The 27,367-nt window shown below is 44.0% G+C and overlaps 1 protein-coding gene across 1 annotated transcript in view; it reads left to right on the top strand.

Annotated features, from left to right (window-relative positions):
* The window catches only part of LOC119161392 (nose resistant to fluoxetine protein 6), a 121,475-nt gene that overhangs the window by 70,458 nt on the left and 23,650 nt on the right, over positions 1–27,367 (top strand). Inside the window, exons 2-6 of the mRNA XM_075876626.1 lie at positions 109–320; positions 15,727–15,841; positions 18,823–18,910; positions 19,055–19,158; positions 21,907–22,183. Coding sequence (XP_075732741.1) covers positions 109–320; positions 15,727–15,841; positions 18,823–18,910; positions 19,055–19,158; positions 21,907–22,183 — 796 coding nt within the window. The remainder of the gene's footprint in view (positions 1–108; positions 321–15,726; positions 15,842–18,822; positions 18,911–19,054; positions 19,159–21,906; positions 22,184–27,367) is intronic.

The raw sequence follows: 27,367 nt of genomic DNA, 5'->3' as shown, positions 1-27,367 counted from the left end.
ACGTAAGCTGGGTGGGTGTTCATCTGCATCTTGAGGCTGGTCGTGCAGATAAACTGTGGCTGGGCCAAAGTAAATGCCAGTAACATTCGCTTCCCTGTTTGTTTGCAGTGCTGGACGCCAACTCGCGTCCACCAGGAGGCCTCATCTCGGGCACATTCAATGACCTGGGCACCTACGACCAGTGCCTCTCCACAGCGGCACGCGATGCTGACGGTGGCGTCCATTTCTCGGGCCAGTATTGTACGCTGTATCTCCAGCCCAGACGGCTCCCTTTCTTCGAAAAAATTGTGCGCCGTCTTCATGATGAAGTAAACGATGGCGTAAGTATTGCACATTATCAAACAAAGGTAAAAATATCGAAGCCTCTTCCTTAAAGAAAATAGTTGAATACGAAGCTTTACCCTATGCGATCAGAATCAAACTGAAAGCTCAAAGTTAAAGACCACGCAACAGACCCAAAAAGTGCTGGCATACGTGATGTCATGCATATGTGAATTCAATGTTTCTTTAGAATTTTATTCTCGAGAGTTTAAGTTCAATAAAGACTATTTACTTAAGCCGCACAAAATTTGTTTCAGATTATGCATTATATGTATACTTGCTTAAAATAGTGCAACGGAGCCTCTTAGGGTTTCCAACAAAATTTCTCGTTTGTCTGTCATGCGCTGTTGATTACGGGTGCACACTTCAACGGATGAGTCTACAGTTACGCTGTATTACCTAGTAAACACCGTGGTAGAATGTCAGAGGCTTTGCCATTGTATAACGTGTCGTAGCATGTTACAAGAGTGACCTCGATGCAGGACCGACGCTGTGTCGTGAGTCTCTGTATTGTCTAGAGTTTCAACAAGTAGTGGTCTAGCATGACTAGTGATTTAGCACGATCTAGCTATGGACACAAAGACGCTCGGCATCCTCTTCTGCTGCCGTGCACTGCACCTTCAGCATACCCATGGTGGCGGCCTGGAATGTGTTGCATGACACGCGTAATGAAATGTAGCTATAAACAGTTAGTATGCGTTGCGGGACATTGTAGTTCCTCTTGTTGTGATAGGTACAACTGCTAACGTAAGCTGCAGTGTTCTTTGACATTTGTGTAATGTTTATTGTGTATGCAGATAGTTGTTATTGGTAGCCCCGCCACGGTGGTTTAGTGACTACGGTACTTGGCTGCTGACCCCGCAGGTCATGGGATCAAATCCCGACTGCCGCGGCTTCATTTCCAATGGAGGTGGAAATGTTGTAGGCCCATGTGCTCAGATTTGGGTGCACGTTAAGGAACCCCAGGTGGTCGAAATTTCCGGAACCCTCCACTACGGCATCTCTCATAATGGAATGGTGGTTTTGGGACGTTAAACCCCACATATCAATCATTAGTTCTTATCAGTACAACTGTGAATATGAACTGCAGTGTTCATGTGATACGTATGTCTTGCGCAATTCTTCTATCATGTGTGCAGATGCCCAACTATAGTTCCATTGTATGTGTGCTTTTCGGCAGTGCGTTACGGCGCTCATGGACGAATAATTAAGACAGATATCTTTGCCAGAATATTATTTTCATTTTAAATTTATACACCACCTGATGTTATAAAACTTGCGGCAATGGTGACAAACATTAGGGCTCATTTCACTTTCCATGGCCACTCTTTATTGTACCGCAGTGTGCTTCGCTCACTTTCTTTCCGCTTCCAACGTACACTCTATTTTTCAGACTCACCGACGCTCATTTCTTCAAGGTTCAACTTTTGTTCAAAGGGAACAGCGTGCTTTTGCTCGGGCTGTTATTGCTGCTTCAAATATATTGAAAAGTAGAAACAAAACGAGTCGCTTACTTATAAATAAAACTCAGAGTTTTCCTTATATACGCTACACTACGCTCGTTCACCTCCTCATCACGATTTCTCTGATCTTATAATCAAAATGAATAAAACCACATACATAATCTTGTAGCTGTTAACTGTCTTTTCTTCTCGCATATCCTTCTTGTCCAGCTTCTTCACTGCATTTTTTTTTCTTTCAAACGAAGTAACTGGAGCAGATTTAAGCTCAGCTTATCTTTGATTGAAACACGGTGTGCCCTGCTAAGTAGACGCACCTTGCCCACCATTGGCACTTTAAGGAGTGAGGTGTAATGAAGAAAACCTTGGTCCCGTCGTGGTGGTCCAGTACTTATGGCTCTCGACTGCTAACCTGAAGGTCGCGAAATCGAATCCCAGCTGCGGCGTCTACATTTTCGATGGAGGTAAAATTTGTGTAGGCGCGTGCGCTCAGATTCGGGTGCACGTTGGAGATTCCCATGTAATCGAAATTTCCAGAGTCCTTCACTACGGCGTCTCTCGTAAACGTTAAACCCAACATATTAGGGAGATTTAGAATAGCGTACCGCGAGCCCTTGCGGTGCGGTCGCTGCCACTCCGCATGCGTCGTAACGCGAGTCGGAATTCGCGTTAGCGGACCGCATGCAGAACATTCGAAATAGCGTGCCATGATGGTGGCCCGCATGTGGCCCGCAAGCGCTGGTTTCGAGGCTACGGGTGGTGATGGCGGCCCGAATGTGGCCCGCAAGCACTGGTTTTGAGGCTACGGGGCGTTGTGGTTCGCAGCAGGGCAAACGCTATTCTGAAACTCTTATGGCGCCCGCTTCGCCCACAACACCCGCAGTGCTTGCAAACGGTATCTTAAAACTTCCTGTTATTAGGAATTGAGAGAGAGAAATAAACATTTATTTCGAAACAGTGTTCCGAACGATACCTGGTATCACCCTAAGGTGGGAGGGTTTCCTAGTCCAGGAACCCTCTGGCTTTGACTACCCTCTTGGACTTCGAGTTGAGTTGTCTCTGGTCTTCCAAGTTCTGGAGGACAAACTTGGCTTCCCACGTTTCCATTAAGTGGTTATCTTTCGTTCTTGATGCTTGGTACCATTCCGGTTGCACGTCATGGTTTGCACGGCATTGCCATTTCATCAGCAAGTGTGCCAGGGTGTCCGATACGCTACAGAGCGGGCATATGTAGCCATGTGTCATTGAGCAGAGGCGGTGCATTATTGTACCAGGTATGTACGTGTTGCTTTGCGGGCGTCTCAAGATCACGCTTTTTTCTTTGGTTAGTTTTGGATAGGGTGGAGGGTACACTCGTCGCTCCAGTTTGTAGTGTTAAAGTAGCGTCGAGTAGGTGTTTTCTATTACCTCCATTTCTGCAGCCATGGATCATGTATTCTTTGGTCCCAAGGCAGCCCGGCCGACGTGCTGGTGGTGGCGGGCAGCGGCATGGGTCGCTTCATTTCCCTGTAGACACTCGTGTACAGGAAACCAGATTACGTAGGTACATGAAACATAAAAGTGGGGAGCTTCGCCGTTTCAGAATGTTAATTGCGTCGGCTGAGACGCGGTCGCCCGCATAATTTCGGCAAGCGGCTTGCGAGTCAGTGAAGATCACCGCGGCGTCTTTACATGTAGTGGTGGCGAGAGTGATTGCCGCTTCTTTCGCTGCATCTTAGTTGCGTACCTTCACCATGGCTGACGTCAACTCTCGGCCTTGAAAGTCTACCACGCTGATAGCGTACGCGTTTCTGCGTAGATACTTGGCCGCTTCGGTACAGCGGGCGTGCGGGTTGTGCCTGAACTTTCGTTGAACAGCTTCTGCTCTAGCCTTTCGTACACCTTTGCGGATTGTTGCGTGCATGTTGCGTGGGATAGGCGCGATGGACAGGGACTCCGAAACATCCACTGAGATGCGCTTTTTGCGGTCGTAGTTGACCGCAAAAATTGCCGTAGTTGAGATACCAGAGTACCAACCTCCCAGTAGGAGGGAGCTTGAGTCGTCCCAGATGGCTGTTCTTCTGAGCATCGGCGAGCTCTTGCCACGTGTTGTGGACACCCATCTTTGAACTCGTGAAGTAGAAGCTATGGGTGGTAGTCCCAAGGCGGCTTTGGTTGCCTTTCTTAGCATAATATTAAGTTTTTCTATTTCCACGGTTTTCAAATTGAGATGATGCGGCTCGTGATGCGGCTGGTGAGCAGAGCTTGCATTATTCGTAGGGTATCGTGTTCTTTAAGCCCATTGCGTTTGTTTGCGATCCTCTCGACGAGGTGCTCAGCTGAGGGAGAGTTCCTTGGAGTCTCGGTATGGTGGCCGCTCCCGATCTACCTTTGTGTGTGTGAAGTCCGACCACCCATAAAGTATCAACTATCGAATAATTGTCCCGTTGAGGGTGACGCATGGGTTGGGCTCTTCGTATGTGGGAGGCTTGCCTCTCGTCCTTGCTTTGAGTACAAGGTATCCAGACTTCTCGGGGGTACAGCTGAGGCCACAGTGTCGGAGATCCCTTTCGATGGTGTTTGCGGCATTTTGTAAACAGCTCTCTTGTCGCCCGATGTTCAAAGCCTTGGTCCAGAGTGTGATGTCGTCAGCGTACATCACGTGCCACACATCTGGTATTTTATTGAGAACGTTGAACAATAGCGATGACATGGCCTAACCCTGCAGTGTGCCTCTTTTAGGTAGTTGGAAGCTTTTACTGCGGATGTTACAGATGCCTACCATTGCTGTACGGCCCGTCAGAAAGCTTCTGACATACGTGTAGGTCCTAACGCCGCAGCCGGTGCCTTCGATGTTGGTGAGGATCGTGTTATGGCTTACGTTATCGAAGACCCCCTTGACATTGACTCCTAGTATTAAGTACTTTGTTCAGTGATTACGAAGAAAATGTTTTCTTTAATTCAACACAAATGGTAACTTTGCTTTATTTGCTTCTTTTGCACCATTCCATATGACTCTTGCTTAAATTCTTCGAAAAAAAAAAACATGCTACTTTATTACGTTAATGGCTACATCGCAAAAGCATTACACTGTAGCGAGTCGATTTTCTAGAAATATTATCGGACAACAAATTCGACTCCATCTGTATCCACTGATGGACACATGGTCAACACACTCCTATTAAACGGAACAATTTTCAAATGTGTAGGCATTTTCATACGATGACCCAATGATGAAATTTGTTCTTATATGATGTAAATTGTATAGCAATAAATAAATTAATGCAAAAAACCGGGCATCTTGTCCTGAGTCACTTGAGGCTGGATCACAGCATAGCCAGCCGGCATTCGGTTGTTGGGTTGACAAGGCACACGCGCATTCGTACCCCCATGCCTGAATTGTTGAAGTGATCGTATTGTAAATCTTGAGTGCGCGCTAGGTACCGATAAGGTTCGATTAGGTATCCTTTGGCAATCGCAGCACGGAGTAGCTTAATAAATTCAAAGATCTTTTTGCTGACCGGAATGCGCATGACGTTTCGTTCATGGACGCCTTCGCCGTGGTTAGAGGATCCGCGCAACATATCCTCTACTCCGCCACCATCCTGAGAACCCAAAGTGGCGGAGCAAGTAGCCATAGCCATAGTTGTGCTTTACAGCAAACGGGAAGTCATCTACTGCGACTCCGAACCGGCTCTAAAAGCCTTGGAACGTGGTGTCGTCTTCGACCAGGCATTACGAATTCCCCGCAGCGTGGATCGAAGTACCCTCAAGCACTACACAGTCATCTAGTTTCCCGATCTTGCCCCGCCGTGGTGCTCTAGTGGCTAAGGTAGTCAGCTGCTGACCCGCAGGTCGCGGGATCTCATTCTTGCTGCGGTGGCTGCATTTTCGATGGAGGCAAAAATTTTGTAGGACCATGTGCTCAGATTTGGGTGTACGTTGAAGAAACCCTTCCGGAGCCTTTCACTACGGCATCTCATAATCATATGGTAATTTTGGTACGTTAAATAATAATAATAATAATAATAATAATAATAATAATAATAATAATAATAATAATAATAATAATAATAATAATAATAATAATAATAATAATAATAATAATAATAATAATAATAATAATAATAATAACTATTATTATTATTATTATTATTATTATTATTATTATTATTATTATTATTATTATTATTATTATTATTATTATTATTATTATTATTATTATTATTATTATTATTATTATTATTATTATTATTATTATTATTATTATTATTCCCCACTTAACTCCGCCGGGTGCCGGGCGCCCAGTCCTACCTCAGAGAAATCGCCCACGACGCAGCGCATGCTCTCACCAACCGCGCCGAAACAGTGCAACCCATCTCGTCCGTACAATCAACGATCACACAAAACACTTTTACCTTGGACGCCGCATTTATGCGCCCCCCTACATCCCAAACTTCAGAGGTTGTACAAACGTACCCAATTCCTGCCAAGCTTTTCTTTTTTCTACCCCGACACATATCACAGTGACAGGTACCCGTCGTGTCGACACACGGTGACACAGCGTTTATTAAAGACGACAGTCTTTCTTTGGGTACTTTAACGCAAAAATTTTGGACTGTTTGTCTATCTGCCTGTTTGCCTGTTTGTCTGCCTGAACGATACCCGAAGTGCCCAAAATCCAACCCCATCAGAAGCGCCCACCAATATTGCCAAAGTTTCAACGTTCATACTTGTACAATTATAAATAAAAAAGCAATTATTGCGCATATCTGAGGCACGACAACAACACGTCAATATTTTATGGTGTGTCTTTTTATATTAAAGAACGCATACATAAGTAATTCTGAGGACCATAGCGTTTCTCGCGCTGCGCTAATAATGAAAAGACAAGTGTTTCCCACGCTTTGCTAAGACGACATGGTGGTGGTACCTACCCGCCGCTTTGCGTTCTACACTTTATCGCCTCCGAGACGGGCGCGCATGCCACGTGCTTGCTATATTAGAGGCCATCTTTCGTTTTCCAAGACAACTGCCAGATAGTGCTCATGTCTCACATGCCTAAATGCGCTCGTTCGCCTCCACTGCACGCATCAAGGCAGTCTAACGCAGCGCCTCCACAGTACCATTCACCCATTTTCTCGCGCAGAACATCAAATAAAGATTTTGTTCACTCTCTGCAGACGCAAGATTATCGTCTTTCGACGACATTTGCAGTGAAACATGCAGATAGAGCGCCAATTTTTTTCAAGCACGAATCAATACGCTTCTACATTAGTCAGGAAGAGTGAGCGATCAAAAAAGGCGCATTCGTCCCAGCCTATATAAATCGCTAATCTCCTTGTCTGTTAATGCTGTTCAGGGTCTACTGACACATGCTGAATGCACTTCCCAGGCCTCGTAGATATCTGGAGCTCGAGAAATCTAGGAGGCCTACGAAGTGCATATGTGGGGTCAGCAAGTGTCAGTGTACACTCGATAGCCTTGACAGGCAAGAATATTAGCGATGTTCACCATTAAATAGATGTGATTTATAGGGTTGGGCGCATGTGGCTTTTCAATCCTCCTCCCCTTCCTGACTAGTATGGAAGCGTATTGATTTGTGCTCGCACAAATAAACGGATTTGTCTGTAGTTTAGCAATCTTTTTTCTTTGTTTCTTTCGGTCTTCTTCTTTTTCACGCTGTTTAGCATAGATAAAGCCGTGCCAACAAGCTTGAATCCATACACATTTAAAAGGTTTATCTCTTCCTTTCTTTCTCCCTATCTTAATTTTTCTTTTTTTTCCTTTCTCTTTCTCTGTCTCTCTATTTTCATTTCTTCTTTCTTTCTCTCTCCAATTCTTTCTTTTTGTTTCTCTCTGTTTCTCCCTTTATATCTGTCTGGATTCTGCTTTTTATTTGTGACTTCTCTTTGTTTGTTTCTGTGTTTCTCTCTCTCTCTCCCTGGACTAATTCTCTGAGCAATCTGAGTAATTGCATCCGATGCCAGATGAATCGGCACAGTGAGAGAACGCACGCCAAGCGCACATGTTCGAGGAGCGAAGCAGAAAAGGAAGATAACGAAGAGAGCAGGCCCAGGCACGGTGGTGATTGCTGATTTTCTACATCGCCAAAATGGTCAAACGACAGCCACAACAGCTCTGCTGTAAAAAGAAAAAGAATGACAGCATATCCACGGGGTGAATGAGGGAGAGTGGGGCGAAGCATCCGTCCGTCCATTCGTTCTTGCTTCCATCCATCCATGCGTCCGTCTGCGTGACCATCCGTGCATCCATCCGCCCATCCGCCCATCCGTTCGTGCGTCTGTTCGTGCGTCCGCACGTCCATCCGTGCATCCCTACCTGCGTTCGTCCATGCATCTGCCCCTGCGTCCGTCCATGCGTCCATCCGTCCGTGCAGCCATCCGTGCGTCCGTCCATGCATCTGTTTGTGTGTCCGTTCGTCCACCTAGTCAACACTCCAAGAACCACCATATCGCATCTTTTCATCATATATTCCGCATATAGAAGCACCGCCATCAAGCGGACATTACGAGGACTAAACGAGGGTTGGCACACGCACACTTTCTTACTGCTTGCGCTTATTGTCTACTTCCCACCTTTAACCACCTCGAGTTCATGGTATATACTAGCTCATTGCAATCATGCACTACGGCCCAATGCTCCCTAACCTTTCTAAAACCAAGGAGGTTACGCCCAGCGAGTATAACCTAGCAACCCTTTCTTGTCAGATAGTTCTCAATGTACATGACAATGGCTGCTAATTGGGAATGAGAGACAGGATAATTCGGCTTTTAGTTACCACGCTCACTGAGAATTTTTTATTGTTCAACAACGCACAGCAGAAATCTCCCACCGGCACCACCTTGCAGGCCAAAGCGTGAGACTGGTTACGCACTACGACTACGACGAGGGACGAACGGGTGCGGCTTTAAGGAGTTTCGCCCCTAAAACGCTCCAGTGGGCAGTTTTGAACCTATCATCCTATATGCTCATGAATCCAATGTCTTACACAACGGGCTAAACAGTCCCTCGCTTTCTTTTGCGTAGTATTGAAAGATGAAATCGCTCGCAAATGGTAATCATATTTAAATCATATAGACGTATTGTACCATCGACACAATGCAAGTATGAAATAACAGCACTTTCTATGGAGATTTCATTGGAAGATTTCGTAATTATCGCATAAAAGCCCTCTCTATAGGACAGCACGTAAAGCAGAGTTGGAGCATGGGGGACGTCAGGAAATCACGGCTTTGCGATAAGCGAATGCCAAACCTGCCACATTCCCGACGCGTTTCGTTGGTTGCAAGATGCGTCTTCCGTTAACACGTCCTTTCACCGACTCAAATTGCACTCATTGATATAGTCAACGTGAGAAACAAATCAGAGCCTGCGCAGTGCTGTACAGCAAGTGGCACGTAAGACATTACAGCAAGACGCTGATGAAAGAGGTCGAATAGCACTCTGTCTACAACGACGAATTCCAGGGGATGATGAAACTCCGAAAAAGCGAGGGAAATACAGTCGCGTTATACTGGACGTCGTGGGCAACAAAGAGCGCACTGCTCGCCTCTTCGTCATTTCACGCTGCTGCTAGTTAAAGTTCCAGGGTTGTAACCCCTCCTTTGCGCTTCGCGATTGCTGCGCAATGTTTCTAACAAATATACCTAACTGGAACTTGTGTTGTGTGTAAGAGAGGGAGAGAATGAGAGAGACAGAAATAGAGAGAGAACGTGTGTGTGTGTGTGTGTGTGTGTGTGTGCACATGTGTGTTTTAAGTAAAGTTCCCGAGGCTGCCACCTACTTCACGAACCAATATTCTGCGTACGAACAAGTCCAGTTCACATTACACGTATATCATGATTATCATGTTTGTACGTGTTAATTACCTTCGTCTTCCATTCATGTCCCGTAATACGAAATTTGGTATATGTGGAGCTAACGTAACTACCTCAAGCACACTATGATCGTAGCAAGTAGTCATGTTCTACATGACACACATATTATGATTACCATATTTGGACTTGTCGTTTACCTTAGTCGCCCGTTCACGCTATGTGATACCAAAATTAGTATATGTGGAGTTAGCGAAACAGCTACGAACGCGCTATGAGTCATAAAGTTAAGTAGTCACGTTTTACATGACACGCATTTTATTATTATCATGTTTGCACCAGTCATATAGCTTCCTCATCCATTCACTTCACGTAATGCCAAACTTGGTATATGTGAAGCTAGCGATACAATCGCGAGCACACCATGAGCATGGCGTTTAGTTATGACTTAGATGACATGCATGTCAGGATTGTCCCGTTAGGATCTGTCCCTTTTCTTCGCCTTGCACTCATGCCATAGCATGAATTTTTGCAATATGTCATGTGAACGAAACTACCGCAAGAGCAGCAAGACCATGAAACATAACACCTGACATTCATAAGATACATGTCACAATTTTCATGTTATGACTAGTCCCTTATTCTCGCCATACAGTCATGTTATGTCATTCCAATTTCGCTATGGATGCCTTAATCGAAACGGCCAGGAGAGCTAAATGTCATAGGCACATAGATAGATAGATAGATAGATAGATAGATAGATAGATAGATAGATAGATAGATAGATAGATAGATAGATAGATAGATACATAGATAGATAGATAGATAGATGGATAGCATTACTGTATGTGCATCTTCCGAGTTGTACTGCGCCAAAACATCTCATGGCCAATTTTCATTGCCTATATGTTCATGGCCTATGTTTCTCCACCCATGTCCACGTTGCTTGCCATGTATTAGGGAGGCTCAGGTTCTCCTCAAGTGACAAAACGTCACTTTTCTCCCGAGCCTGCCCTCATCCTTGGGATGAAATAAAATTGAATTTAATTAAATTGAATTGAATTGAATAGATAGATAGATAGATAGATAGATAGATAGATAGATAGATAGATAGATAGATAGATAGATAGATAGATAGATAGATAGATAGATAGATAGATAGATAGATAGATAGATAGATAGATAGATAGATAGATAGATAGATAGATAGATAGATAGATAGATAGATAGATAGATAGATAGATACGCTCAAAGACGCCGAAGTTCGCTAAGAAATGCTTTGCATTTAAAAAAGTGAGCACTCCAACTAAATTTAGTTGGCTCTTTCAGGTCACTGTAATTCAAGTTAGAACACCCGGAAAACAACCCACAGAATACTTCAGCAGGGGCGCTATGCAAGATCGGCCGAGTTTCGCGAAACTCTGGATATTCCCGGGCTCTGGTGACACCCCCTTATGAACGAGTCAACAGGAATACTGGCCTCCACGTGCATCCCATCCACCATGGTGACTCTCAATCCCAGATATTGCAACTTCGATTTCGGGATTAACTTGTAATAATGATACGCCTACAATCGCAATACAGCAATTAACTTTAACATATCTTTATACCAAATATGCAGTTTATATTCATGTGTACACAGACAGATCATGTCTGAATCAAAGCTCGACGTCGGCTTTCATTGTACCTGCATACTGAGCGAAAATTCTTTTAAGTTCAGCCATTTCACAACATCTACAACGGCAGAGCTTTATGCAATACTCTGTTCTTTACGCTTCATATGTTTACAGCCAGGCCAACTTCGATTTTAGTTCATTACCACTCTATATCTAATCTAATCGTTCGATCTGTGGGCAATGAAGAGTTCAACGTCCCAAAACTACCATGATTATGAGAGACGCCGTAGCGGAAGGCTCCTGAAATTTTGACCACAAGAGGTTCTTTAACGTGCACCCAAATCTGAGCATGTGGGCCTACAACATTTCCGCCTCCATCGGAAATGCAGCTGCCGCTGCCAGGATTGGATCCCGCGACCTGCAGGTCAGCAGCAGAGTACTTTAGCCACTAGACCACCGCGGTGGAGCTGGACGGTATACTTTGCTAGTTAGGCCAAGACATGCTATGGCCAAACTAATTACGCCAAATCAAGGTATGGCCGAGATATTTACGCCTCATCTTTAAAAGATCGTTTCGCCAAAGCAAGGTAAAGCTACAACCGGGCTAACTGAAGCGTTCTAGTTGATGAGCTAGCTAAACTGGTAATTAACACGACGTAAATCATGAGCACGCTAATTAGCTTTTACTAATATTACGACAATTAGTATCCTACTAATCAGAATGACATTTATTAGCTTCATACTAATCATGGCATTGCTAATGGCGCCCAAGATAACTGCCGTTTATTTGAAACCTTATCAACGAAGACATCTCAGTGAAATGGTAATTAAGCCTCAGTCAGTTAGTTCAATCAAGCTTAAGGCAGAGCTGATGCGGTCTTCACTTCGAAGCCGATCACGCACATGAGTAGACGACCTACTTAAAAAGCTGCAAGAAGCTAGGTTACCACAAGCTGCTCCATGGCTACAGCCTTGCGCAAGCAGTGTTAGCTCATCAAATTATTTTATATACACGGAAGCAGCCACTTAGTGTTCACCGCATCAAACGCTTGACAGTCACACAGGCATCATCACAGTCCCGAGTTTCATTCGGGCCTTCTCAGAATCAACGACTTTGTGCCCGAGTTCACAGGTCAATGAGTTTGGTTGACAGACGCCGGTGGTGAAGATCAGGTGCGCCCACCACGTTTGCTCTTGCCTGGGAGCAGTACTCACCTCAAGCGGCATGATTTATCTATCAGCTTTATCGCGTTATCTATGCAGACACGCACGCAGAAGTAAAATTGATATCACCGTACGGCTACGATGTTTCGCATTCAATTTCACCGCGCTCACGGCGTTGCCAATCACCGTCGCGTTGCCGGCATGATGCGAGCGCCCCTGGTGACCACCTGTCCTTATATTGATCTGTATTAATTAAAAGAGCGAAACAAACAGCACAAGAGAGCTGCGTGTTCATCTTTGCTGCCTTCGAGAGTTGAAATTTCCATGCTGCTGGTAGAACGGAAGAACCTATCCGAAAGAGGACAAACGCCCACGAACGAGCCTGTGGGAGGCGCGTGTTGAGTTGGCAAAAACATAGCGTGACAACACACTAACGTCGCTGCACTGTTAAAATGTTGACTGAGTGGCGACGCTGACAGGTTCGCACATGGTTTTTCTTTGATAACCAACTGCCGCAAATGTCTCAGATGAATTTACGACGCCATGCGCGTTCTTGTAGTCATTTTTATCAAAGCTGGTACCATTCACTCCGCACTGTCTTCAGGCCATGGCCGAAAAGTGAGCTCGGAGCAAACTCGTCTGTCAGAGAAGCTAGGGCGATCCTGCATAGCACCCCGGGAGCATTAAATTTGGATGGTTGCCTGTGACGTAAGCACTTGCTACTGCCGGTTGTGCGTGTTTTTTCCGGCGTTGGTTAGCTCTCACAAGATGTCTTCGAATTTCGCAACCGTTTTTTTGTGTGTGTGTGTGCCTGATGTCAATGACGGTGAAGCGGCAACATTTGAATTCATTAGCGGCATCTCCTCTTCTGTTAATTTGATGAGCTAGGTGTGTCAAAGTATTCATTGTATAATGCTGAAAACTTTTGCTGGAGTGAGACCACCTTGTGGGCGATGGTCATTGTAGTCCTCGACTTTACAGCCCATAATTTCTAGTCTGGTTTACTCACGCAGTCGCTCACCAAGTTCAGGTACAGCAATCTAGAATTGTAACTGCGTCTCGCAAAACAAATAGGAAGACGGGATCGATTAACCAGATCTACCTTTAGCTTTCACGTTCTGCGCCTCACTGATAGTGTACACCGAAAAGTGTAAAAGCCCCAGCCTCTCACACCCTGGCTTCCAAAATGGACATAATGAAATATGTAAACTACCATGAGTGTTTTATATTAAGACATGTCTTGCGTCGTTTAGTTGCACTCAAGCTTTTATATAAGAAGACAATACACGACTTATATCCCTCCTACATAGGCCTATCAAGAGCTTGTTTCCTCGTGGCGGCAAGTCAACAGTCTGTCGGCGTCACAAATTGTGCAAGTGAACACTGCTGGCTTCACGAAGAGTGCCGAAAAGACAGGCGAATCAAGGAGAACAGCGCCCTTGCATTTACCATGTTTTTTTTTATGTCGGTGTCCACCACGGCTCCGCTGGCGCATTTATGTCACGGATATGACAGCAGAGATTATTGCCAGACAAGTTGCAAAGGAAAATTTTCTACCTTTTGGCATCGAACCTACAACCTCTCGCTCCGCAGCGCACGGCGCCAAACAACTAAGCCGCATAACCGTACGTTTTCCGGCTTGCTAATGACGAGCTATTTATATGTACGCTATACCATGGCTGGTCTTCATAGCTCAGCAACTTTAGCAAGTTTTTGCCATCAGTAGCGAGATGGCTTGAAGGGCGCACGTTGGGCGCGCTCTGAAGGTCGTTGCCCCGCGGGTTGTGATGCGCGCGCGCCTCGACAGGTTGTAGTCATTCCTGCTGGCTCTCTTAGCTCCTCATAGCGGCGCTTCGTAGGTCTTGTGCGTCTACCGCTTGTTTATTTTATTTTAAACGAGAAAAAAGGAAGGCAGGAAGGTTAACCAGATGCTGGTATCTGCTATGCTACCCTGCACTGGGGTTGGTAAATAGAAGGTTGAAAAAAAAAGCAAGAGCGGTTAAAGAAAGCATGAAGGTCACTTCGCTCGCTGCCGCGGCCACGTTTGCGAAAACAGCGCACTGCTCACAGACAAACACGTAAAAAGTGTGACAGTTCTTTGCGCTTGGCCTGTGTATACTCATTTCATGCGTGCTTCCTACTTGAGGTGCGTGCTAAAAGTTTTGAGCTGCTAGCCATTATTAGCGTGATATTGCAATTTCTGGCTGTCACATTCATTTTCTCACCTTTGTGAAGAAACAAGGCACAACAAACGCTCAACTGCCTTTGCCAAAACACATTTTATTTTGGTGTGTAACCGATTTCTAGAAAGAGAGATCAGTCATGTTTTTTTACTTGTGTTGTGAATGTCTTTTTGAAATTACCAGCCAAAACCCAGCAGCGAGTTCACTTAGCCTGGTGGTTCACCAGATTGAACTTGAAGAAAATAACATGAGATGACGAGAGGCGACAATCACGACACCGTTTATGCCTTCTCTCACCATTGTTTCCTTTCCGGCCTCCTTATACTAGTTGTGCGTGTGCCACAGTTAATTCAGAATTTCTTCAAAGTAAAGAATGTTCTAAAATAACTGCTTACCATATAATGCAGGCATTATTGAAGGACGTGTTCAATCGGCTGAAATGTTTCGCGACATACATCTCAAAGGGACCTCAACGGAATAACTCTTCAAAGATTTCTGTCAAGTGCCCGTCAGAGCAAGTCAAAATCTTTACACTTACACGGGAGAAAATTTTTAGATTGATGCTACTAAAGGAAGTCTTACAACGCTTCCCCGTGCTTTGGAATGGCTGGCACCAAATGTCCCTAAATATTACCTGTCGTTTCCGGTAGAGCCAGCGAAAAATGCTAGCACATGTTTCGAAATTACCGAAAGGTGCATATAAGTGCAACGTTCGCATGTAATGAAGCACATTCATACTCCTGCAACAAGTAATTCTCATAGGAACGTTCTCAATTAGGCGGTTCACTGAGGATGTTTGATAACCATGCAACACTAGTCAACACAAGTAGTGCGCATCGACGTAACACTCACATTTCGATCAACAAGCCGAGTGTACGCACAGTTCTGACGTTTCTCGAGTCTTTCTCTGATCCGGATATACAACCGCACAGCGCGCTCCGTGTTTTGCTATACTAATTGAACGTATATATTTTCTTTTGATGCAGTGTAGACCTCTACGATTCTTAAAAGTACCATTTTGGACTCAATGGGACACACGTGACTTGAATCAACGCTTCATTTCACCTTTCACAATTCAGGAAAAAAGGCGATAGTTCACTATAATTTGCGGGTTATTTTTTATGTGATCAAGCAGATTTTTATTTTATTTCTATTTTATTTACAGGCAAAGCTCGATTTCTTCAGGTTCATGTACAACGACATGGCGCACGGCCTTCGCCTAGGAGTTTGTTTTCCATCAGCCTGTTCGGCCCGCGAGTTCCAGTTCTTGATCAAATCGCGTAAGTAAATGTACCAATTTTCTTGCATTGTGGCTACTAGCAACCGAGCAATGTATGTTGAAAATTTTGTCTGCAAGCTGTTTTTTTTTGTGTGTGGGGTGGTAACCTAAATGGGGCGCCGTTAATACCCTCGAGTAAGAACTTAAAAATGAAAATTTCTAGAGAGTACTGCATTGCCTGTTCGCTTAATAAGGCAGTAAAGTAAGCCTACTGTAAAAACCATGCCTGTTGGACTATAAATTCTTACAGCATGAATGATGACGAAGAGAAAAGCACTTGTGCCTGAGGCGCTAATGTTATATACGAGAATATGATTTCCACGTGCAATTTGTTACGTTAATACAACTACGCTTTAGTGTCTAGCACTGGCTTTTTATTTGGCAAACTCTTTAATTTTTGCCAGTCTTCTGAAACGACAGTCATGAGAACTGTTTCAGAAGGTTCTACTTTCACGTGGCAATTCAGTTGACTAGTGCTTGGCATACGACATGCATAAGCATAAGCGAAATTCATAGACAGCCACGCAGGCTATACTGCGGATATTTGCCCGTGGTGAGCTGCTCGATAAGCTGAATCTGGCTCTGGAATTTAGCATTGAAAGAAATGGTGGATACCTTAAGCTCTATCCAGCACACTATTCGGTGCAAAACACAAGTTCCGCGTTTTCTATAATGTAACTAGTTGAGACAAACTTAGCTTTGTAGACGGGCGCATCGGATATGGGCCAGCATTCTCATTCTTGAGTCGTCTTACTCAGGCCACTAACTTTTGTTCTTATGCAGTCATTGACGAGACAATGTTTTTTTTTCTTTTTGGTCTATGTTTCTTGGGAAGACAAATGGTAGGTGAATAAAAACAAGATGTAACATTGCAGGTCAGTGACTACTGAATATCAACAACATTGTTCATGATGCTATAAAACTACACAGGTTCGAAACTGCGACCACGAATTTCAGGTTTTACGCAGAGTGTTTGTAAAAAACGTCGAAGGCTCCTTGTCTGCGTGTGCTCAATGGTAGACGTATACTGACGAGACATAACGAGGGACAGGATTGTTTGATGTTGTTACGACGCAGTGGGCATCAGCCCACCATTGCAGATGAATGAATGAAAAAAGCTGACTCCCCACATGAGATGCTGGCTACCTTTCGGTGACACAGCTACTAACAAATATTGTAAAATACACTCGCTCCTGTCTTCCGTGTATTCGTGATCCTCATGAGAATATAATCGATTCAAGAGCACTATAGTTGAAGCAAATGATTCTTGCCACTGAGCCGTGCAAGAATTATTGTGACGCAAGCATTGGCTTAAAAACATGTGAAGAAGGCTGAGACAAGACGAAATTGCTTTGGGGTGTCATTAAAAGTACAGCAATGGCGCTTCCTGTCTTTCTCGTCACCTGTATCTGTACATCGATGTAGTCTGGGGTCTGCCCAGAGGACCTGAGCCAGCCAATGTCTCTGGGAGATGTCGATGAGAAAAGCCGGGAGCTGTTAACAGTAACTTTTAATTACATTACTTACATTTCAATGGTAGCCTTGCAACATTATGGTGGTAACATCATGAGAGCTCTCGATGGAAGCTTGATGGGAGCTTTTGGGAGCTTGTCGGGAGCGTCTGGTTGCTCGTGTTTTATGCCCTGATCTTGCCAGGATTCCCTGCAGGGAAAAACAATGTAAGCCAGGACAGTGAAATGAAAATTGCATATTCACCTCCACCCCTAAGGTGAAGCACCGGTCCCAACCAGAAAAGAGGGAAGATGCATGCTCAGTTCGTCCCATGGCGAGAGAAAAAACACTGCACAACGTGCACAAGACCGCACAGCGCGTAGACGTTGGGTCCTACGTGTACATCAACTCTGCAGTCCGTTGCAGTGATGAGTGTGCGGCACCAGGCAGATCACGGTTTGTGGAAACGGTGGCATGAATGCACCACGGAGAGTGTGGGAAATGCACAGTAACACGGATCTGAGACGCTTGGCCCATTATCCCGAGCACCTTGGCGCACAAAGCAAGCCTCCTCGATGGCCAACAGCTCTTCCTAATTTGTCAATCTCTCAGGCGCGTCCAAAGGGTTTTACGAGTGTTGCCGATGCCCCTAGATAATTCGAGGAATGAATTTCGTGCTGTCGCCAATCTTGCCGCGTCTCTGGGAGCACTGACCCGGAAGAAATCAGCGTAGGTTCAGCCGTAATGTCTCACGCGTTCAAAAGGTGCCAAGGCTCGGAGTCTGATGAAAACAACATGCTAAATCAGTGTAAGGAAATATAACAGCTGCTTTGGAAATACCGCTTAACATCTGTGGACTTATCAAGAAACACTGAATTGTAAACACTAAATCATTATGCTAGGTGTGTTTTTTTTGCGTTGAGCAGAGTTCTATCGACATCCACAAAAGTATGCTCCACAATAATGAAACATTTCATTGTATAGTAACTAGAATCAGCCAACAAATGCACGTAGTCAAATAGTTGAATACTTGTCACGAAGAAAATACCACAGATATTGAATAATTCACTGCATCCCCAGAGACTTGATAATCCTTTCTGTGTCTGACAGTGATATACATTCTACGCTGTGAATGCAAAAATACGAGCAATTTTTTACAGCTCATGACAATGCAGTCGCGGAATCTCCTGTTCGCGATGGCACGTAAGAAAAAATTACGCGATGTCAGTTATACAAACGCAGAGCGCACGGTTGTATTTCAGTTCATTTTTCCGCTTTCTTTTCTCGCAATCTCTCGAACATGGTAGGTAATGGATTTTTTTTAGTCGTGCATCACGTCAAATGCCTTCACGTTTAGCTGACGGGTGAAACTACTTCAGGAAACCGCCTGTGCGCCGCATTTGCGTGAGATGTTTTGTAGGTAACGGCGCTATGCTTCCAGGCATGGCCTTTGCGTTTGCACACAAGGAAGCACAGTTTCCTGTTCATGCGCTAATAATGAATGCCACTCTTTTCCCGCCTACACTGCAGTGGTTAGCCAACACGGCTTTGACGCCACCGTTAAAGGATGCGTGATTAAGGAAAAGACACCCCTCAACACCACGGAGAAAGCCCTCATGTAAGTCTTGGAGCATTTATTTTGCTATTGCCTGTGCAGTGAGTGCAAAGAAAGAAGAAAACCTTCGCGCCACGGCGAAAAGTGCGATGCGAAGGGTAGCCATCCATCGTCTTGACCTTTCCTTTGCTTTGTGCGTATGCGCAGGTACTTCATGGCCTCGTGCATATCTTTCGTAATCGTCGGTTCGCTCACGGATATCTACCTGCGCAAATACGGCAAAGAAGCCGGACATGACCTCAACAACATTGGTGAGTTCATGATACAGGCCTTCCTTGTGTCGTCGTGATAAAAAGAAGCTGTAGATGAAAGCACGCTATTTGACGAGCAACAGCATGACTCGTGGCTTAATCATGGAAATTTGAGAATTTTCCTTTTTTTCTTTTTGCCAGAGTAGTGAAACAAGAACACTTTTTCAAAGTTACAATTTTAGTGAACATGTTACTAGCTAATTGGAAAATTACCAGTTCTACGCAAGTGATTTTTAAGTACAGTCGTTAAGTAGGGTATGTCTCACCACCTCCTTTGCACGCATCGCGTGTACTAAAAGAACTCTTAATGATTTTTTACAGTCTCACTTTTCATCCTTACGTATTTACACACCTTGCTTGTGTCTGCACCAGGATTCCAAGCTGCTGTGCGTGAGATCCTCCGTAAAAAAAGAAAAGGAGTTAAGAGTGCTTGGAAGTCAATACTACCCTAGATTCGCCCTCTTACACTCTCTGTTTTTCCGGCGAGTCACCACGGCAGATATAACAGCACTATTCTCTCTAAAAGTTGTCAAGCTATCTGGGCTTCACATGAATGTAGGCAACATTTTTCACCAGCATGTGTGAATCGCGAGTGGTTGATGATAACAATCTTAGTATATTGGTTTTATTTCAAATTCTAAGGTTGCACGTAAAAAAAAAAACATGCTCTAATCATGAGGCACGCCGTAGTGTGTCATTCCAAATTAATTTTTTACCAAGCAAACGTGCTCCTGATTTTCTTTGTTATACACATTATTAATAAGATCTAACAGACAACCATGCCAAGAAATGTATAGGGATTGTGAGATGTGGTAATTGTAATGTAATCTAGAAGAAAGAAAAGATGATGAAAAAATAATAAGCCGTGGGTATGTACTGAACCTGCGACCTTCGAATAACGCGCCCGATGATCTACCAACTGAGCTGCCGCAGTGGCTATCACCCCATACACTTTATTGGCTATATAAGTGAGATAAGCGTGGGAGCGTCAGTCAGCGCCACCTGTAGCAATGACGGTGAGCGTGGAACACTTTTTCTGCTTTTTTTGGCGTCACGTAGCACGTGATGATATTACGATGTGGCAGCTGACCACTAATCTCTCGTCTACTACCTGAAGACACTAAGTCTGCCGGAACGAGACCCTCGCTATGAATGAAGGAAAGAAGTGTACAGCTAGGGCTCGGTTGTCCTTGTTATATACATTATTAATTAGATCTAACAGACAACCATGCCAAGAAAAGTAGACGGGATGTGGTATGTGGTAATTGTAATGTAAATTTGTAGAAATAAAAGTAGGTGGAAAGATAACATGACGCCAAAGCAGGCAGAAAAAGTGTTGTAGACTCAACGTCATGGCTACGGGCAGCGCTGACTAACGCTCCCACATTTAATTCACATGTATGCCCAATAAAGTGGAGGGCGGTATAGTTAGTCACCGTGGTAGATCTGTTAGTAGAGTATCGAACTTGTTATTCGAAGGCTGCATGTTCGGTCTCTGCTCACAGCAAACTATCTTTTCCTCCACTTTTATTTCTTCAAATATACATTACAATGGCCCCAGATAACATACCCTATACTTTTCTTGGCATGATTGTCTGTTAGATCTCATTATTATTGTGTAAAAGTACGACGAATGAGCGCATAAGTGTACACTTCTTTCCTTCTTGTTTTTCTTTAAATTACGTTGACCCAAATCTGAGCACACGAGAGTTTTTTTTTTAATTTCTCCTTCATCGCAACGCTAACACCGCTACCGGGTATCCAAGATAGTTGAGTTGATCGTTAGCCGCGTGATAACACTGACGTTCAACCTCAACAGCGGGTAAGAACCAGAATCAAGTGAAAATAAAATACCAAATCCAGACCACTGCTAAAGGAAAAAATTAGCTATGACTATAACAAAAAAACGAATCTTACGCTTTTATCAGTAAAAACAACTGATATACTCAGTTGGATATACCTTAGAAAGTTTGTGACTGTATCACTGATGATCGATTGCGGAAACTAGCTGGTGTGTTCTCTTTACCAGCGAACCGGATTGTCGATTACACTGCATGATGCCTCGACTGCATTTGTGATCACAAAGCTCCAGACGTATCTTCCGCTGGGCGGGACGTTACGGAGAATTTCGCGCATTTATCGCTCAGTAAACGCGTCGCGTTACGTTGAATGAACGCCACAAACGGTGTGAATTTTCTTCGTTTATGACTGTCATCCGCCACGGTCGTGTGCAGTCGGTGTGTTCCACTGCGGACCCGAAGGTCGTGGGTTCGATTTTGTCCGCGGCGGTCGCGTTCCGATGGAGGCGAAATGGTGGCCTTGTCAGTGCACGTTAAGGAACACCAGATGGTCAAAATTTTCGTAGCCTTTCACTACAATTTGTTTCATGATCATATCGTGGTTTTGGGACCTCAGATAATAATTATTTTGTATTGTTTTCGGCTGCTGGTATTGCTTCCTTCCTTTCGGTCTGCTTGCATGAACCATGCTTGGTGCCGTCTCCAGTTTCTAGAAACTATTAAAACAGTATCTTGGCGTGAAGTGCTCGTTTATTTTTTTCCTTTGTTTCGGTTTGTGTTTTTTTTTTGCAAATGCGTAGCTACAATCTATTTGACGGCTACTTCAAGGAATCTGAAATTTCTAGATTGCAAAGAAATCTAGGCTTTCAGCCACCCTTTCAGTGAGCCAATACTAACATGTGCTATGTATGTTTAAGAGTTGCTTGTTGCACGTACTCTGCGCGTGCAGGTGCCTTCTTCAAGGTGGTGCTGTCCTTTAGCGCGGTGGCCAACACAGAGAAACTTTTGAACGTACATGCCGAACGTGGCACCGATGCCTGGCGTCTGCGGTTCCTGCATGGTCTGCGATTCCTCAGTGCGAGCTGGGTCATACTGGGCCACAGTTACCTGACCATCGAGCCGACGGCTGTGGGAGAGCTTCTCCGGATCGTCCGGTTTGGGAAGAACTTCATCTGGTGTCTCGTCGGCAACGCCTATCCATCTGTGCAGACCTTCCTCTTCATGAGGTATTATGCTTGTAAATGGGTGCAGCATACCGGGCAGCCAATGCTTACCGTACATGGGCTGACAATCTGAAAAGAAAAAAAATTGTGCACGTTTTAGTAGGTACACTGCAACTCCTAAACCAAACAATATTCACGGGCATGTTCAATATATTGAGTACATGGGAATGGCAGCTTAACTAGACTATTGCGTAAGTGAGAATTTTTATCTTTTTGTTTTCAAACGTGTCACTTGGTGCATTATATACTTCGGTGCAATCAAGAGTGTGAAACAACTCTGTCCGTTCCGGAGCCTACATCGTAAGTAAAAAGTTGAAAGAATGCCCATAGTATACGCGCGCCGTTGGACGGGAGAGGCAGGAGCTCAGGCTCTCACCCATCTAATCATTTGAAGGGGGCACCACTTTTGCCCCATGCGTTTACTAAGGCAGTCTTTTCTCTTCATGTTTCTACTACGCCAGGCTATGGCTACGCGTTTTTGCAACAGTAATGGCGACGAAGGACCAGTAATGGGACGAATACAGCACGCATTCACTGTATTTACATTTATGTTGTTTCTATTGCACCCCGTCACAGTTCCTTCTGCGCACAAACGAAGGGGGGGGGGCAGGATTTAGGTTAAACCACCTCTTTGATAAAGAACTTTGTGTGCACACCTATAATTGAAAGTTTGACAGCGTTCACAAAATGTGAAAGCAAGCAGACATTTCGGTACTCTATCCGCTTATTTTAACTGTTTATTAAAAAAATTGAAGAGCCCGTAAACCACCCTGAATATTTTTTCGAACATTTCAAGTGAACACGCGCATTGCGTGCACAATGCCGTCGTGATCAACCATTCTACAAGTGGCAGCGCTACGAGCCACCGGCGCGCCACGATTTTCTAGAAACAATGCCTTCTTTTTCCCGGGCATTGCGGGACTCCTCGCGACGCGCCGCGCCATATCTCTGACCCGCCGAGCCAAATATGCTGATTGGTCCAGCAAAAGTCTACGACCTCTGGTCAGTCTACAAGCAGCTGTCCCCGCTGCTTGTTGTTCGTCCTGTCGCTTGCGAGCGTGCACCCGCTTTGAAGGCGTGCGCGCAACGCAGGGTCCACACCGGCACGATTACGGTATATCCACGGTTTGCCAACAAGCACGCAGCTACAACGCAATTCATGGAATCAACGGCGGGAGTTGCGGCAACCGGAAGAAGACAGTGTTTCAAGCAGGGCATCAGCGATGATGTATGCCATGCGAGATTGGGAGGGGGCGAGAAGGCCCATATCTGTGTTAAGCATAATAAACACCATATCCGAAAAGATTCTTGGAAAACGAATGCGCCTATTCTTAGAAAAATATAATGCTTTTTTCCCGGAGCAGCATTAGTTTAGATCACACCATTCCACATCAACAACTGTGTTTTCGTTATCACAAAATATTAACAAGGCACTGCACAACAACCTTCTTGTGGCAGTTGTCTTCGTTGATTTAAAAAAGGCATTCGATACCGTCGACCATAATTTTCAGCTTATGAAATTAAAACACTTTGGATTCCGTAGCAAAGTTTTTAGCCTCCTTTCTAACTACAATGATGGACGTCATCAAATGGTCAACATGCAAGATTTTACGCCGTCATTATTAAACATAAAGACAGGGGTATGTGAGGGGTCGGTCCTGGGGCCACTGTTATTCTCACTATACGTAAATGATTTGCCATGCATACTCAAATCGGCCGAGATGCTAATGTACGCTGATGACACAGCTTTAATAGTTACCGCCGATAACATAGCCGATCTGGAATGTAGAGCTAATGAAGAACTAGAAAATATTTTTAAATGGTTTACAGTGAACAAAGTAACACTCAATTCAAAGAAAACCAAGTACACCATTTTTCACACTTGTTACTGAAATGTAAACTGTGAGTCATTTCGACTTACAATGAACAACAAATTAACACTCAATGCAAAGAAAACCAAATACACCATTTTTCACTCCCGTTACCGAAATGTAAACTGTGAGTCATTTCGTCTTACAATGAACAACTGCCAACTTGAGCATGGAAAAGAATTTAAATATCTCGGTGTAGTGTTCGACAGCCAATTACACTGGAAAAAACAAATTAACTCTGTTTGTATTAAGCTAGCATCTGGCTGCAGTATGCTACTGGCTGCTAGAAATTATTTTAGCAGAAATATTCTTGGAGTCCTTTATTTTTCGTTTGTTCATAGTCATCTATCATACTGCTTACTCATGGGGATGGACCTTTAAAACTTACCTTGATCCTATCCGAATATTACAAAAGCGTGCACTTAGAATAATGGATTATGCGGCATATAATGAACCCAGTGCGTATTTGTTTCAGAAGCTGGATATTCTACCTTTTGATTACTTATGGCAGCATACAACCGCAGTCACCATTATATTGTTATTGCACACAGTGTACCTTTCGATGTATCTATCTTTTCTTCCTCGTCCCGCGTCACTAGATGCATGACATTGCGGAATTTTAATCTTCCACCTACTAAAAACTTGTATGGTGAACGCTTACTACAGTTCGTAGGAGCTAAAGTGTGGAATAACATACCACTTCAGATTAGATTATAAGGCTTTCTCGAGTGCACTCAAAAATATTTGCTACATGTAGATTAATAGCAATGACCATGTACTAAGCTTACACAGAGTTTGATGTTTTGTCTGTTCTTGATTATTTCATTATTTATGAACAAAGTGCAACAATGTGTTCTATATACATTTCTGAGCATTTACTTCACCTTAAATTCCAATGATATCTTCTTGTATTTTTGTTTGTTTTTGAAAAATCAACGTTTTTTGATGTTCTGATTTTTTTATTTATACAAATTGTATTCTTCGTGTATACTTTCTCCCGTTAGACCCCCTACTAGCCTATGGCTATGGGTCTAATCAGTGTTGTGAATTTCTGGAAATGTAGTCATAACAACCTCAATAAAATGAAAAAATGAAATGAAAGCGGCTTGGGAGATGATACTAAGGAGGGAAGCGCAGGGGAGAGCAAAATGAGTAATCGTAGCGATTTCGATAATCAAACGCGTTCAACTCCGCTATTGATTGATAGGTATGTGGAATTTAACGTCCCAAAACCACCATATAATTATGAGAGACGCCGTACTGGGAGGCTCTGGAAATTTCGACTACCTGGGGTTCTTTAACGTGCACCCAAATTTGCTAACTCCGCTATTACTACACCTTTCCGAAAAATTTTTACGGCCCCGGGTTTGTCGTACACTTGCGCATAACTTTCCCACCACAACTCAATTTCGACCTCTGGTGGTTTACGGGCCCTTTAGGCAGATCCCACGTGCCTTAAGAATCGATGTTATGCAAAGCATGCGCATGCAAGCTGACTGTGTTGTAATTTTTATTGGGCGAAACATTACGAAGTTGCGCTAAAGATATGTAGGCCTGCAATGCACGCGCAGACATACGTTAATCAGCCGCACATGTTTTATATCGCCAGTTGTTTACAGTTGCAAAGCCATGCCAACAGCAACATGGATATTAGCAACACCAGTAGCCGTAAGCTGATATAAAGCGCTGCTGCTAGCGAGAATCGTAGCCCTAGACACTGCTACATAAATAAACTTAAGTGAATGACACCTGGCTACAATTGATGTTAACCCGATGTGACGGCTGTATACCGTAAGAGTGCATATGTAATGTTTATAAAATAACAAAGCCAGCACTGCAACCACAATAGGGGTTTCACGAACATTAGGGTCCATTTGAAAGATATGGTTCCGAGACCCGACGTGAGTCTGTTGTAGAATACTTTATTGCCATGCAGAATGTTAGAGTTCGATTCCTGCTAAGACAATGACATTTAATCCTTGCATTCGTCTGGTCAACGCAGACAATGTCCGCTTTCTCTGAAAGGTAAAGCATTAAAATGACCCGTGTGTGTTCTCGCCGTTCCTGGGTAAACAGAAACTGCCAAACACCTGTGTGGCCCATACCCGCGCACCAGCAGCACATACGCGCCCCCGGGAATGCGCCACTGCTTTTAAATTTAGAAACGCCAACAGCATGCCGAGAACACTGCTTGTTTTTTTCACTTCATAGTATTTCGTAACCGTGCACGTTAGCTAGAGCTGGAAACGCATACCACGTTTCTTGCGACAGAAAAACTCCACGTGCGTTGAACGGCGCTATTAGCTGCACGGTGTAAGAAAACAAAAACATTCTTCTAACGCTGGGTGTCACGTGTGAAACTCTTTTATGGATGCTACGCAATGCATTCGCATTGCATTTCCTCCCGATTTCCTTCGTGAAGGGGGGCACTTTTGCAAAGTGTTTGATGACGAACGCGACGGAATTTTACCAGCGAGTCGTATTCGTCAAAGCCTTTTACCCTCCCATACCAAATTTGGTTTACCCCAAGTTAAGCGGGTGATCATGAGAGCAACGAGATGTAAGCGGCTAGTATGACTTATAGATAGATAGATAGATAGATAGATAGATAGATAGATAGATAGATAGATAGATAGATAGATAGATAGATAGATAGATAGATAGATAGATAGATAGATAGATAGATAGATAGATAGATAGATAGATAGATAGATAGATAGATAGATTTGAAATCCCGTTCAATCATCGAGACCATGGGACGCTCATTCAATTGCAATGCGGCAACATTTCGCACGTGAATACTATGTACACGTTGTTTACGCCATGTACTGAAATATACATAGCCTTTTTTTTCATATTCATTCTGAATTAGACACCCGTGCAACACCCAGAACGTGTCATTTCGAAGATTTGGGGACATCCGTGCATGGCGCCATCTCTCGACGTCGTCAGTCACACCCTACCATATTTGAAGGAAAAATAAGTGGAAATAATTCATATATGACGAAAACGAGTAGTTATCCCACTTGAATTCTAGTTCAATACTACAAAGACCCGCGGCAATATTCTGTTAAGATTGCAGTATCGCACACAAAGTGAGTCGTTTTCCAGGTAATCGGAAAATCTCATTCATTAGTCATATCGGTCAAATCTTTAATTATTAAACAATCAGGAAAGCGTATATTTTTGCTACGCAACTGGCAAAAACGTGGTTCTCCATTACATTCGTTCGAGCAACAACGCCAACATGGTATACATTACTGGAGCGCCGCTCACTTCGTTAGATTAGGTATATTGTGGTCTGAAGTATATCCCT

Source organism: Rhipicephalus microplus, chromosome X (genome assembly GCF_043290135.1).
Source record: "Rhipicephalus microplus isolate Deutch F79 chromosome X, USDA_Rmic, whole genome shotgun sequence".
In the NCBI taxonomy this organism is placed as follows: domain Eukaryota; kingdom Metazoa; phylum Arthropoda; class Arachnida; order Ixodida; family Ixodidae; genus Rhipicephalus; species Rhipicephalus microplus.
Note: the sequence above shows the minus strand (reverse complement) of the source record. Positions and strands in the feature narration are given on the sequence as shown.